Source organism: Charadrius vociferus, unplaced genomic scaffold (assembly GCF_000708025.1).
Source record: "Charadrius vociferus isolate BGI_N301 unplaced genomic scaffold, ASM70802v2 scaffold72, whole genome shotgun sequence".
In the NCBI taxonomy this organism is placed as follows: domain Eukaryota; kingdom Metazoa; phylum Chordata; class Aves; order Charadriiformes; family Charadriidae; genus Charadrius; species Charadrius vociferus.
In genome coordinates, this window is record NW_009647830.1 from 1,942,786 (window position 1) to 1,958,629 (window position 15,844).

A 15,844-nucleotide genomic window follows, 5' to 3' on the forward strand; every position below is an offset into this window, starting at 1 on the left:
GCGGGGGGGGGGTGGTGCCCCCGCCGCCGGGCGCTTGGGGCCGCCACAGCGGCGGGGGACCGGTTTACTGCGCACCTCAAGGCTGTAGGCCTTTCCCTCCCTCCCGGCTTGCGACCTCCTCGCCACCTGTCAGTCCCGCAGGCCCCACGAGGCCGGTTTCGCCCCCTCAGGCCAGCAGCAAGCTTATTTTGCCTTGAAAGTCGGACGGGCAGAGCGGCAGCTGCCCTCCCGGCCCGGGACGGACGCCCCACGTCGGAGCGATGCTGTGCGTGTCCCACCCAGCCGGGTGTTGCGTGCCTTTGACCTCGGGATTTACCAGCTTTGAGGGCCATGTTCAACTCAGCAGCGGTTAGCGTGTCGGTGTTTCCGTCTCTCTCTATGCAGGTAGATCTCCACGGGGTGGCAGTGCTGAACTTGTACGACGGCTTTGGCACATAACGGGAGACCTCGGACAAACTCTTCGGATATTACCTGCGGGCCTTGCAGGCAGTGAAAGTGTGGCGACACCGATTCGCATTTAAGAATAAAATTGCGGACCAGTACGTTTTTGTTACTCCACACGTATGGATAGAAAACCCCAGAGTTTATAAGATGCATAAGCGATGTCCTTGCCAATATGCGAGTGCTCTACTCGGTCTCATTTGACTGTCAGGCAAAGAAGTTGCCGGAGCTTTTCTTGACTGTAGAGAGCGTCAGCCTGTTCACACTCATGAAACGTCGGTCCTGCTATAGCTGTAATTTGTGACGCTTAACGTTTGACAGGCAAATGGGTTGAACCAATGTTTGTACTATTTACTAATTTCTCAAATGTACACTGTCTTCTGCTACTCTGTGTAAAGTCATCAAATGCCACAATGCGCATATATGTTCCTGCATACAGCGTATTCCTTTCATCTTCAATGTATTGGATGCTGAATGTGGAAAACATACATTCAGGGGCTAACCTTTCTGTAACAGAACTGTTAATTTTTTGGTGCACTTTACCTTCCAAAGGTCAGTCTACTGCCCTAGTGTTGAAAACAAAGCCATCATCACCGGCTTACATCTGAATGTTTAATGCTGTTGACTCAAAAACCTATCTTCTCTAGATCAGACTGTCCTCATGCACAGTGGTTGTGGTACCTTTATGGATGGATAGGAGTGAATGAGAGTTGGAACTGTAATTCTTTTTAAATAGCGTGTATCAAAAGTGCACTCATACTTGTTTCCATGATCATCAGAAATGAGTGTGGTTTTCTTTTAGGGTGTATTGGATGGGCAGCAGAGACAATATAAAAATTATGCTAATAGTTTTTCTGATAGCAAGACACACTATGGGTCAGCTGAAAGAGTAACTAAGTTACAAGATATCTGTAAGGAAGTCTGTGTTGAGCTTGTATAGGAAAAGCATGAACACAATGGGAAATAGTATATATAGCAAAATTTTTCATGCCACTTGGAGTAAATAATAGCTGCTTTCAGGGGATAGTATGTACAGTGTGGCAGAACACAATGAGCTTAGAGTGAGTGTCTTGGATAAAATCATACTGTGGGAGTAATTTTTGCACTATTCTGATAATTGCCAAGGATAAATATGTATATCTGTGAATGGCAATGTAACAGGTTTGGTGTGTTATCTGCAAACAGTACTTCTTATTTTTACATATTGAACCAGTTTTGATAACAGTGTCTCCTACTCATGTTGGGAAAACTTTTTGTGTACCAAGAAATACAGGAGCATTTACATTCAACTTTTAATACATTCTGTTCCTCTGACAGATGAGCACATACTCCAGCCCTGTTATTATAAAGTTATCAAAAACCAGAAGAATTTCCCAGGGTCATAGATATCAGCATAGAAGTTAGAGAGGAGGAGTGCTTGAATTCTAGTTTCATAATCAGTGCATGAACTCACGCATCAGTAATCTCATCAGCTGTAGACTGAGTCTGCAGCAATTTTCTGTGGCGGTAGGGTAGGAAGGAGTACTGAAAGCACAGAATGCGTGACTACCTCTGATGTAGTTAACTGGATAACTTAGTTAATCAGGAAACAAATTAGCTTTTGCTTTTTTTTCCCCCTCTGAGGAATTTGCTGTTTACCTTGTTGACTGAATCATTCTGACTCAGAGACAGTTTGCTTACGCGGGTCTTCTCCTGACCTTCAGCACAGGGGTGAAGTTCACCTTTTGTCCTCTTTGTATTTCCCCATGTAATAGGGGAAGTAATCATTTTCATTCTTTGCTGCTTTTGGGTCAGGGTATTTAGGCTGCTGCTCAACAGGAAATGAACAGGAAAGAGTTTTTGTCATAGATTAATCCAAACCTTAGATCTTGGGTGGATGAACAGGATTTTCTCTTACAGCTCAGGGGTGGGAATTTAACATGACTGCCTGCACTCTCTTCCTAAGGGAAGACATTAAGCAGCTGGACATCCGACGGCAGCAGCATTTCTGGTGGAAGGTCTCATTAGATGGTGTTACCTGTGTAAGTGCAAATGCTTACTGACATCATTAACACACCATGTCACCATAATGCCAGGCAGAGAGGGCTAGCGCCTGTACCCTCACATCGCTGAGAGAAAGCTGAGCTGCCCAAAAATACCTCCCGATTGAGCCGAGTTTGCTGAGTTAGGAACTCCCTGCAACAACCCCCCTTTCTGCCTGCCATAAACACATTTCTTAAGGCAAATTATGGAGCTGCCCCATGTTCCAGCTTCTGGGTTGCACACTTAGTGACCATCCTGTGCCTCTTTATAGCGATATCCCAGTGTAAACAGTGTTTTGATCTGCTGCACTCTTCTACCACATCAAGCGAGTTACTTCTGATACCACGCAGTTCATCTCCACCGGAGTAGTAGCAGCATCAATTTTGCCATCCCACCAAAGACACCATGAGGTGGGCACCAGTTGCAATCAGAGAACTTAAAACAGCCGTGAAGGCACAGCCCTGAATTAAGAGTGGGGAGAGCTGAGTTAACAAAAAAGAAGTTCTACCAGGAGATAGTACCTTCAAAGGACAAGTTTGCATCAAAGCAGATCCAGTGTAGCAGCACAGAGTTAGCCCTGCTATGCGAAGGATAAACCTCAGCTTCTGGTTCTGTTGGGTTCATAATTGACAAAACTATGGAAGAACCTGTTGCTCTCCCCGTATGAACCTTTCCCAAGCGAAGAGGTACCACCCTTCTTCCTCCCCCTTGCCAGAGTCCCAGACCGCAGTGTCTGGTTCTTGAAAGTATTAGGTGATATGATGGCTTGGTCTCAGCTAGACAGTTGTTAAGTAGCCTTGTGCAAACCAGGAGCTGGTTTCTGACAAGCTCTCTATTCTAACTACTTGGGGATGCGGTGGTTATGACTCTCACGGGCCTGGAAGAATTTTGAGGCTGTGTGACCCTTGGAGACTTTTGCTGCTCTAGCAATACTGCTAAAATGTGAAGAGGATCTAGGACTCGGACCAAATCTTGCCATGAAATAAATTTAGTTTTCCTTCAGCAATAGTCATAATGGAAGATTTGCCATTATAAATCATACTGTAATGGAAAATGTGCTCACACCCACACACTTTCTGTAGAAAGTATCTGATGAAATTTTGTCTACAAATCTTTTCCAATAAGAAATACAAATTTTTTGTATGTCCAAAAAATCTGTATCGGTTATTGGCTCTATGTGTGGATTGTTGATAGTCCTCACACGAGGTATAATCCTGACCTTCTGAGGCTTTGCCAGAATAAACCACTTTCTCTTCAAACAGTATTTTCCCAGAGATCTCTACCAGTAAAACATCTTTCCTCTATTGATGATTTGTTATTTTAATAACACCATCTTTGATCAAATCTCCATGAATGACGTAATAACCATCCACCACAGACCTTCACCGTGGATAAGAACTGGAATCCCTGGAGGTGTTTAAAAGATGTGTAGACACGGTGTTTAGGGACATGGTTCAGTGGCGGACTTGGTAGTGTTAGGTTAATGGCTGGACTCGATGATCTTAAGGGTCTTTTCCAACCTAAATGATTCTATGATTCTATGTTTTTATGATCCAGTAGGTAGTGCCATCAGGCTCCAGAAGAAGAGAGGTCTTTAATTTCTCTCTGACATCCTAGGATCATCAACCGAACCGAAGCCAAGCTGTGCTGTAGAGGTGGTTATAGAGAATCCAAGTACCAGGAGCCACAAAACTGGTCAACCTGTTTCAGGTTTGATCCAACTAACTTGCCTCTTTCTGCATACTGCCACATTCACATTTTGGTGCATGTCTGTAGCCTAGAATAGATATCTGGTCTTGCTGAACAGAGCTTGGAGCCAGCTGAATGGAAGGATACAGAGGAACCATAAAATCCAAGAGAGACTTACCATCAGCCCTGCGTGCCCGGCAGCGGCTGGCCTACCAATGTGAGGAAACACAAGCGAGATGCAAAAGTCTCTTTGGGGTGGACTTGCCCCGTGAGCAGCGATGGTGCTGTGAAGGACTCCCAGTGCAGGAGGCAGGGATGATCCTGGGAAGAAAGCAACACAGTGTTTCTTCTCAAGTGGAGGATTTATGTGCAGTTTCAGATCAGCACAATGCCTTTTGCCTGCAGAGTGATATGAAATGAGATTTGGGGGGTGGTAGGTAGATGCTAACAAAAGCCCAGGTCTTGATGGAGTCACAAAAAAATTTTGTGCCCCACCCCCCACCCCAAGGTTTGCCGGAGTGGCCCTGCTGTGAACCTGTCACCAGGCTGGGCTGTGCCAGGGAGAAGGGGCATGGGATGGGTATTGTACAGAAATTACAGGAACATTAAAGCCTCCCTTTATGCATATTGAAAACCTTTATTTGTTTGTGCAAATAGTATTCATGCAAATTATGCAGCTACACTAATGGGAGGCCCTTTAAGAATGTGTCTCTGAAAACACAGGCTCCTTTGCCAAGAAATAATGGGACTTCCTTAATTATCAGCTCTTATCTTCTGGTTTTGGCAAACTTTTGTTGCTTTATGTTGTTTCTTTTATGCTTTGACATTAATGAATTGGAATTGAAATTTTGTGCTGAGGAAAACAAAGTGATCTGTATAAATAATAAAATGGCATTTTGTGTGTGTCAAAAAGAGGGGGGATCAAGCATTGTACAGAAGGAATTTAGAAACTGTGCTTTCACACAAACATCTTAATGGAAACTAATAGCTGTCTCCAAATCACAGAAGTGGTTCAAGAGTTGGTGTTTTGAGAAATCTGTCTGAGCAGAGCTCAGAAAGTCTGGTTGGTGGTGGAGGCTCTCCATGTTAGGTGGCAAGCTGTATTTTAACAGAGGAGCTTGTCTGCTTCTTCTCTTGTCCCTCTGCTTCCAGCCATAGCTGACGTTCCAGTAGTGGTGGTACAAACCTAACAACAGTTTCTAAACCTTAATAGTCCTTTATTCATGCTGAAGCCCTCTTGGACAAACGGTTACCCTGACAAACAGAGGAAAGTCATTTCTAGCAGTAAATCTTATGGGTCAGAAAGAGAAGAAGGAGTGTTTAGGCAATGGCGCCTAAACACCCTACACGGGTCACCAGGGGATCGCTGGTAAAGAGAGACTACATGTTGTACAAGAGGTTCCCTCACTGTTTCAGAGAAAGAGCAGAAGGAAACTAACTGTTGAGGAGAAAGTAAGCGAGAGAAACGCTGCTGGGTTAAAAGAAGGAGCTAAATCCAGGACTCCTGAACTTCTTAGAAAACTCTGTCTGAGCCCGAGCAATATTCTGGAGAGATGAGGCACAGAAATAGGACCCCAGGCCCCAAAGAAACCAGTAACTCATGAGGGCTGACTGGCAGCTGTAGGGACAAGTATGTTCCGAACTCCCTCCATTACACTGTGAGGCACTGAATGTGCTGTGGTTTTATTAATTTGGCCAGATACATGTATTTTTGTGATAGCCAAAGGGAAGAGTGACTTGAGGTTGGAGCCTCTGCAAAATCCGCTGTGCTATTTGCTGTTTGCACCTCTCCCAGGGGAGCCAGAGCTGATCCTGGGGCAGCTGGGCCAGAAAGTCTCATTTCCAGGAAGGGGCTGCAGACAGAAAAAATCCCCAACCCCCCGTACTCTGAAAGTGTTCCAGAGGCGACGTCTGCATTTCGTGTTTGACTTGAACCTGAGCCCAGGGCCCACATCTCAGTTGGGAGGCAGCGATCACTGCGACCAGTGACTTCTGCCTCTCCGCTAAACTTGTGGTCCTTTTGTGGGGACCTCTCCAGGGCCAGGGAGTGGCAAAGGTCTGCTGCAAAAGTCAAACGTATGTGTACGAACCTTCCCCATGGAGCAGAGTGGAGGAGAAGCTTTAGTGCAGCCAAATCCTGGTCAGCTACCAGAACCTCAGAGCATCTTATTGCATGCCTGAAACAGGCAGGAGTCCAGGCTTGTGTAGGTGGGCAAGCTTTTCTCAGACACCACAAACCCCATAGGGTTAGCCTACCCGAACTAGGAAGGGTTACAGGGACCAGGAATTACCTGTGGGGGTGGTCAGTGGGTTAGGACCAGACACACAAAAGACTGCAGCATGCTCAAGGCAGAAGTGACTGGAAATCCCATGGTTCAACAAGCATCATCTGATACAAATCCAGGAGAGAGAGAGCATGGCTGTAACTGTTTATGCTGGTTTTCTGCCAACCGTTCCCAAATTACCAGTGCCCTGACTTTCATACTTCTTGGGGCAGTGCCCAGCTGTATGTGCTGGACGCAGTGTGTCGCCACAGAAATGCCTGTCTTCAAAAGGCTTTAAGAGTTCAGTAAGTTGGAGTTTTGGCCAGCCAAGTTTCCACTGCATTGTGTCAACGGCAATGGTGCTCGCTGGGAGCAGCTCTACCTGCTTCATTTCTAGCCAGGAGGCCATTGATGTGCTGGTGTTCCCTTGGCACAAGTGCTTCCTGTAATGCTTTAGGTTGACATTTAGTTTGCTGTTTCTGCCTTTGTTTTACTGAGTACTCTGTTAGATCGCTTATACAACCGTTACTTTTTTTTTCCCAAAGAGCACAGAGGATGGGAGCTGGCCTCTCTCTTTGCCCAGCAGATGGTTTCTGAGGAGGCACCTGAGGTACCATGGGCTTCCCGCTTGGGCACCAAGAGCCCAGAGAGACACAACGAGCAGTTTCAGTGCTCCCAATGGTGCACTGACAATTTCTGATGCACCTCACACGTCCTAGGTGACCCGGCCCCACTGCCACACTGCTTCCTTCAGGTCCTTTTCCGTTCTTTACAGTCTTATGGTAGCCACTGTCACCTGTCTATCCTGGGGCATGGGTGGCCTCAGCAGCATAGTGTGGGCATTTGTCTCCATTTGGTGCCTTGCTTCTCCAGACCAATGTCTTCTCTGTGGCAATTTACACCACAGGTAATGGGAAGGGTCGAGTGGGTAAGCAGAGGGTGTTCTTGTAGTAGAACCCAGAAGTGGTCAATAGAGAAACCCCTCTTCTGCCCAGGAATGCAGTGACAAAACACACTTGCAAGGTGAGGTACTGACCAGGGGAGTGAAGATCAAGTCCTGACCATATTGTTTACTGCAATGCAGGATAGAGATACTTAAGCTAGTTTGGGTAATAAAAACAATTGAAGAAAGCCTGCTTCTCTGCCAACAAACATGTTCTGATGCCTGAGCCGGCTCGCTCTGACCAGCACGTGCAACTACGATAATTTGGAGGATTAGACTGTGGCCTCATTTCCACAGATTTTCACAAGCATAACAAAAGGTGTACCCTTAACAAAAACCATTTATTGCAACACTCAAGTCTTTGCTCCAAATCTCATTACCATTTTTTTCCAGAAGCAGCATGTTATATTTTTTTTTTAAGTAAGGGAAAAGGAACCTATTTTTTTTTCCCAAGCACCATTCTTGGAAATGACCTTCTCGGCTGAAATTTTCTTGAAAAATATCAGCTTGGTGCAGATACTTCCTGCTTCCAGGAAAGCTTTTCTAGAGATCTGCCTCCTGTAAATGTTTATACAAACAGTTGTATGGCTGCCAAAGCCATAAGCCACTAAGAAAGACGAGCTTAGAGTAGAAAACAGTGAAACCTTAATAATAGCATTGCCAACTTCACTGAATAAGCAGATGTATTCAATATGGATTTATATAATAAATGCTAGCTTAGATATTAAACCATTGTACCTTTTTTTTTTTTTTTTGCTACACAATAAACAAAGATTTAGCATATCCATGCACAATGTGGAGTATTTTCTGGCAAATGTTGTATTTCTAAAATTATTGTTAAGGTTGTTTTATCAGTTGTAGGTTGCAATGGACTGATATTGGTGTTCCTTTCATGTGATGCTTCACATAAGGCAAGTGGCTACTTGTTTTGACAGATTGTAAAAGATACGTAATTAGAAGGGGAAAGGGGCTAGTTCATACCTGTGACACTTTATGGATTTACATGCTTCTGTGAATTGGACATAAAACACTTCAGCTCTTCAGAACCTTTGTGGGTTCTTGCTTTACATGCTCAAGAGGAAGCTCTTATGATTTTTTATCTCTGGGAAAGGAGATCTAGAGGATTAAATGATACAATTAAAGATTTATTTAACAACCGGTATCAAATCCACAGCTAAACAGTCTTGTTTAAGTTTAATTCGCAGTCCTGTCATGTTGAAATGCCAAGAATTTTAATGGAAGTATGACTTTACGTTAAGTAGTTGATAAGATGATTCACGATAGAGTCAAGTGGATGGCAATTCCTGTGCCACTCTGAACTGGGCTGTCCAAGGAACAGCACGGTCGCGGAGGCGGGTGATGGTGCTTCTGTCCCAGCACTGGGACACCAGCTCCCACTGGAAGACCCTGGCAGACACTTTACCCATCCAGAAGATAAGAGTGGCTGGAAACTTGACTGCCATGATACTTGTTCACCATTTAATAATTCACTGAATTTAGGTCTGCGGAGGAACTTTCCCACAGGCGACGTTGACAATGACCTTTATAATATGGCTCTGCTTTTTGTGGTGTTTGGGGAGCAGCACTTACCAGACTTAAGAACCTGTATTTTGTGAGGCATCTTTGAGGCTATGTGTAACTGATCTCCATTCCTCTAATACAGTATTCATACAATAGGTTTTCTTTCCATTAATCTTTCTTTCCATTACTTGCAGTGCTAAACTTGACAGAATTTCAGGGAGTGTATTCTGAAAATAAAAAGTTCATCTGTGTGATGCTGAATTTTTTTTTCCCCTGAATAGCCAACACCAGTAAATTATGTATAGATGGAAAATACTGCAGAGCAGTGTTTATGATGCTGAGCAAATATATGAGTATATAATAGCTTATACAAATGAAAAATACAACCTTTTTGATGTTGCCAAGTTTACTCCAGCCTCAGATAATGGGCTAAAAGGTGCAAGCTAAGCACACTGATTGGAGCTGTAATGTCTTTAGCAAATGAGGGAAACTGAATACCCTTTGCCTGCATAACCTTTGCCTTCACTGGTTTTGCTTTATTCACATTTGGAAGTACACATCATCTCCAAGTGTGTTTAAATAGCAGCACGGTGGAAGTAATGACTGTGCTTTCAAGGGCAGAATGCCCCCGAGTTACATGGGAACTGGATGCTAAATTATACTAAAAAATCATAGAGCACGCATGACTCAGACTTGAGTCGTGCATCTGAAATGTAGTAATGAAAATCATCGCTTTATTGTGGGGTTTTTTACTTATAGACAAGGCAAATCCATTTTAAATCTTTTTAAAATACGGTTTACTTCCCATATTTTCTTGGTTTAATATTCATATGTGTATTTCCTATACATGTGATACCACAAAACAGTGCAGACAATACTATATATATTAATCTATATTTCTGTGCTACATATGTATATATGCTCTATTTTATTTACTAACAACCATTTTATTTCAGACATCAGAAAAATGCGGAATTCCGCTGTGTCTGAGAGCACTGATTACATTCACAATGGTGAACAGATTAACCATTTAGTTGCAGGTATCAAGGTTGTCACTCAAACTGGCAGCACCTCAGAATAGCTAAAGCTTATCAAAAATTGTCTGGATTGGAAATGACAGCCATACATGCATGAATGCGTCTGTATGGCTGGATGATTGTTGAAGTGTGAAGTGAAGAAGTTCATTTCAGTTTATTTTTTATCATAATTACTGTATTTCATGAGGGAACGTTGACTTGCCACTTGATAAATACAAGGGGAAACAGAAAGAAACTTCATTCTCTTATCATCTTTGTCTCCCAAAGGTCACCACATTTGAACAAAGCGTATTTATTTCATTCCTTATGCATTTACGTAGCCATTTACTGTACTCTGTATAAGTGAAGCAGAATAATTTTTTGCGAGACTAATTAAAAGTTGCATGGTAGAAAATGTTTTTGTGATCACACCACCGTAACGAAATCGAGCTGTCTTTACTGACGTGTGCTCCATTTACTGGGTTTTTTAAAACATATTTCCCACACTTCCAGCACATCATTGTTTTTTAAGAGCAAAAACATAGTAAAGTTTTTCATTCTAAGCAAAGTAATATCCGCAATGAACACATTTAGGAGAAAAACCATGGCAATTTATCTCATCTTTGTTCTATTTGTTGTGTGGCTTTATACTGCTTCCTAGCTCTAGAGTGTCTTAGAAAACTTCCATGTCAAATCAAGAACAGCCAACTTGCCCCTGACTCGATAGGATCAATACATAAAGTTTATTTGTCTCCATCCAAGTGATGTTAAAGTCTCCTTCAGTCCCAGCATAAAGTACCAACCTGGTAATTTTACCATGTTCTACATGTCAGATCCCATGTGGAGTAAACATTTAGTGAATGGAAGAAGCCATTAATTTAGTTCTGTGATTTAATCGTAGGCTGTTAATGGAGTTGAGTGATGCACTGAGAAAGCCTGGAGGTTTTTGCATGACAGATGGACAAACCCGAGCTTTTATTAAAAAAAAATACCACAGTTAATTTTTCCCAAAGACTGCCATAGGCGGGGACAGGACTTAGTTCTGCAGCTGATGTTTTTGAGGACAAAATGGTGTACCAAAAGGGGAAGGTCCAGTTTTAATGGCATGGCACTTCAAAGTGCCTACTTGGCTTCCACAGAGAATTTGGGAGGTTTTCTTTTTCAGGTGTTATGCACCTAATTAAAATGGAAGAATTTATACTGTCTAGGTATATACTCAAAGGCAATTGCTGTGTCTGAACTGGCCAGTGGATAAAGCATTGATAAGAGCAGAAGTTCATACTGTGCCCCAAAAGACTAAACCATGTGACAGCTTTGATGCAGTCTGTCATTATAGGTGTGGAGTCAGGGAATGGTCTTACCCCTACTACTGGTCCAGCAAGTGGCCTTCAGCAAGTTCTGAAACTCCTGTTTGCAAAGCAGGGACGTTTTTTGCTATTCTGACCATCATCGCATGATTTTATTGATGTTATGATGGCACCTAGAAGGCTTATGCAAGATTGAGGCTCTGCTGTGTGGGGCGCCCGACATCCGTGAAGAGGGTGCCCTGCAGAGGTACCAAACCGTGGGTGGGGAAAAGGAAGCATGACTGAAAAGGTGGAGAATGCGGGCAAGAAAGGTAACACTTAATGCTCTACCTGCCATTCAGGAAGTGAAAAAGACATTGCCAGGATATGTTAGTTTTCGTTGCAAAGCTGTGACTGTCTAAAGCGCAAACCCATACTTATATTTTTCCCTTCTCAGTGGCTGACCACAAGAGGGAAGGCAAAATGCCTCCCTTTCCAAATGCGTGCAAATGGCTCTGAGATATGGATAGATATGGGATTGTCAACTCCAATTAGTTGGTGAAATGACCTACTGTACTTCTCTTCTATAGGTATTACAAAAGCCGTTCCGCCCATGAATTAGGCGTCGGTGAGAAGCTGAATTTAAGCCCACTATTGTATGGGAATGTCCACTCCGCTTTGCCACACTAAAGACATTCAGGCAGGCAGAACACCCTCCGCCGACTCATTAGGGCATACATTAGAGGCAAACTCGCTGCGCTCGCCATGAACCCACAGCGCTCTCGTGAATGGTAGCCCTTGGTGGACGCTTGCAGGGCAGGCCGGTTCCCACAGCACCCCGCTGATCCCCTGTGAACAGATTCGCAGCTCCCCGCTGGCTGCAGAAATGGATTGCTTGCCCCATCCTCACCCGCCACTGACAGCCCTCATAATAATAACCTGCCCAGGAGGCGAGGGACGGGGACGGGTTTCTGACAACTCATTAGCCTGAGATGCGGTCGGTTGCTGCCCAGAGATCACCACCACCACCGCAGAGGGAGCGGGACGATGCCGGGCAACACCGGTGAGACCCTTTTTGGGCCCATCCTTTCCCGAAACAGTTACTTTTGTCCTCAGAAAGGAGTGCCTGCGGAGGGTGGTGCCGTGAAGAATCCCGAGGGGGGAAAAAACAGAAAAATTGGCAGTGCAAGAAGTGCTGATGAGAAAAATGAGGCCAGCAGGGGGTCGTATGATACTACAATGAAACCACAGCTGCTCAGAGGGATGGGAGGCCGCCCTCGGCTTAGGCACTCACGCACACATCCTCCGACCTCGAGGCAGCAGTTCAGTTCTGAGGTCCTGGGTCTGATCTCTGTAGTGCTCTCTGTCTTCTTCCTGTGGCTTCACCAGGACATCGCGATGAAGGTATCAGTCTGGGAAAAGAAATCAAAAAACGAACTGGGAAGACTCTCAAATATTGCTTTTCGCTGTTCTCTGCAGTTTGTCTTTTAAAATCCAGGTGCACTGAACTACCCTGTGATTTTTTGGCCCAGTCAAAGACTACACATGAGATTCTCCCTGCTCCCCTGTGTCGCTGGTGTGGTAGACAGGGCACTTCTGAGTCTGGCAGAAACGGTCATGGGGCGTAACTGGTCGATGAAAACCACCAACTAGAGTTTCCTCAGTCTGTTTCGGCAGGAGGAGATGTGGAAGGCTGTCCACAAAGAGCCATTTTTTTCTGGCTGTTGTGGAATGTCGTTAGCTTACCTCCGTTTCGGAGAGTGATGCTTGCAAAGGAGAGATCTTCACTCAAAGCACCCAACAAGAGCCATGTGGAGTAGATTGGTCACTACAGGCAAGAGATGCCCTTGCTTCTAATGGGATGGGAGCAAGACATGTGGAATCTTAAAGGAGGACACATATTTCACCTTTTACTTTCTTTGCTTTGATATCTTGTGTAATATCAGAGGCAATTTTCTATGCAAACTGAAACCCTGGACTGCATGTCCTCTAACTGATGTTTTCAAGTTTAATCATTAGACTCAGAAAGAGCAAACCAGTTGATTTATAAGGTCTTTGTCTGGCTGCATACTGGTAGACAATGAAAAATTAATGAGTTTTCTACACATTTTAGTGCAGAAACAAGAAACGGCTTCACTAAGAGAAGTAATTTTCAGCACTACTGGAGAGAAATGCCATCTGTGAGGAATGGAGACAGTCACTCTAAAGCAAATACCAGCAACACCCAATTTTACAGCAAAGAAAGTAAAAACTAATTCAGGCCATAAATAAGTAAATAAATAAAAAGAATCATCACAGTGTGTTGTTCCCATAGCTCAGCTGCTTTGGAAATAAGAATGAAGACTTTCTGAACCACAGCTCTCAAAGTACTTGAGTGTTGTGGTCAGGGAAGGCTCACGGCTATTGCTAAAGTTTTGGGGGGATGTAAAATCACAAAGAAACAACTTCTGTTTCAGAAGGGAGGGAAATGGGAAGGGGTGAATCCACATGCAGTGGTCTAAAACTGTGTTATTTTCTTGTTTCTGTCTTCCAAGCAGCCTGTCTTGCAGGCAGGACTTAAACTACGGAGATGCAGAGATATTCCAGGCACACTGGAGACATTCCAGACCTGCTAATAGTCCCCCTTAGTCATGGAAGCAACAACACAAAGTAAATCATATTGAAGGTTTTTAACAACTTTATTAATGAACTGGAAAGGGAGAGGCATGTCAATGACATGAGTAGAAAATGTTAAATTTGAATGTGCTGCAGGCAGAAAAAAATGCTCAAAGGCAAATGTGGAGATTAAAATGAGCAGGTAGAATTGGTACGGAGTCATTCAGTTTTGGGAACTATAACTGTTGAAAAGGAAGTAAAAAATATAGATGTAGGTTTTACATTGGTCCTCACAACACATGCAGTCTGTCCAGGCAGCCAGAGGAGCTGACCTCCTGTAAAAATAGAGGCCCAGCAGATGTACCTCACGGTGACATCACCTGCCGGCAAGTGACAGCTGGTACTGTCCCGCTGCCTAAAATGTAGCTATTGATGGAAAAAGGTGAAAAGAGAGAAAAAGAAATTAAATTAATCCAAATGAAAAGGCTGGCTGACGTGGTCTAAGGCTGTGGTGAGATACAGCTAAGTAACCAAGGCATGTGTTGTTCCCAGACTGTCTTGAGAAAGACATGAAAAAACCTGTAGAAGCTGTCCTTCACGGGAGACTCAAACAGGAGAGCAAAGAAGTGGCTGTGGATGAAGATGCGTGCTTTGTCAAAGGCAGGGAAAGTCAGACTCTGCTGTTGGGGTAAACCACGGAAGTATCTTGCCCTTCCCACCAGGAAGGCTCAGCTGCCAGAGGGAGAAACTCTGACTTTGTGAAGAAGGAACTATGATCAGCGGGGTAGGCAGGAGGGCAGCTGGGGGTTTGCACACAGTAAAACGGTCTTGGGAGGGAGGCACCCACACACAGCTGAGAGGCTTCGCTCTGGAAACCTTCCTCCGGGGGATTCGCCAGTGACACCAGTGTCCAGTTTTCTGGAGCAGATTCATATTGCTGAATTACCTTTAAGCACACAGTACAAAGCAGAGAACAAGCTTTATTATCTATTTCCAAGGAACTCTGGCTTACCAAATTAATATCAAAGAAGCTTTCTTCAAGTACTAAAAACTTGCTCATGCAGAAAAAAAGATGCGTGACTGAAAATGCACATTCTTTTGGATTTATTTTTCTCGAAGTGTTTCATAAATAATGATCTTCTTGGGTGTGGAAATTTCCTCTAGGATGCAAAATACTGATCTTCCTGGAGATGACTGTGTATTTTTGAGTTGCCTTCAAATTTGAAAGTGGTTGCACTCTTGCTAAAGGCTGTTGTTTGAAGTGGTTGCTGCACTTGCACGTGGATGGACTCCAGCTGATGGTGCCACATCTTCCAAGAGTACAGCCATAACTACAAAAAACGTGCTTTGCTTCCATGTTCATTTTCAGCACTGAATTTAAAATGGACTCAAAGAAACCAACAAAAAAGGAAAGACAAAACTTGACTGACTAAGCCAAAAGAGACATAGTCCAAAGGAATAAAGATTTCAGCGTTGCATCTCAGAGCCACTAACAGAGCTGTCTTGGTCGCAGCCCCCCCAGTGACACATGCATCTTAAAATCTCAAATAAAATATCTGCACTAATGTTCTCCTCACCGTGATCCAGACCACAAATTTGCAAGTGAGGTGGAGTCCAATGTTTGAAGCCGAAAGTGTCTGGTGAAATGCAGGGGTTTGGAGGTCACCAGAAATCCACAGAGGAGGAGGAGCCTTTAGAATAGACTGATGCTAAGGGCCACAACCTCTGTGAATCCAACAAGGAGCAGCTCATCTGATATCCCGCAGGGCCAAGGAAGGAGCTGATGTTACATTTCCTAGTGCGTGAATAGCTCCGCTTTCTGGGTGTGCGTTCATATGGAAGTATATAAGACAAGGAAGAAATGGTTTCAGATGAGTCTTCTCACTTTATGATATGGAGGCTATATATAAAATGTATTTTAATAATGTTTGGAAAGGCTTCACAGCAAGCCATTTTGATATGTTCCACTGAAACTACTTTTGAGTGGGAAAACAAACATGTAAAGAAAAAAAGAGGATGTTTTTCAAACTCTCCAGGAGATGTTTTTGGCTTTTGTACACTTCCTTC

At 43.9% G+C, this 15,844-nt stretch overlaps 2 protein-coding genes across 2 annotated transcripts in view; one reads left to right on the top strand and one right to left on the bottom strand.

The window, feature by feature from the left end:
• SNRPF (small nuclear ribonucleoprotein polypeptide F) overlaps window positions 1–332 on the bottom strand; it is a 3,149-nt gene extending 2,817 nt beyond the window's left edge. The window contains exon 1 of the mRNA XM_009882643.1: window positions 69–332. Within this exon, the coding sequence (XP_009880945.1) occupies window positions 69–332 (264 nt within the window). The remainder of the gene's footprint in view (window positions 1–68) is intronic.
• An 11,897-nt stretch (window positions 333–12,229) lies between these two features.
• The window catches only part of NTN4 (netrin 4), a 77,911-nt gene continuing 74,296 nt past the window's right edge, over window positions 12,230–15,844 (top strand). Inside the window, exon 1 of the mRNA XM_009882644.1 lies at window positions 12,230–12,245. Within this exon, the coding sequence (XP_009880946.1) occupies window positions 12,230–12,245 (16 nt within the window). The remainder of the gene's footprint in view (window positions 12,246–15,844) is intronic.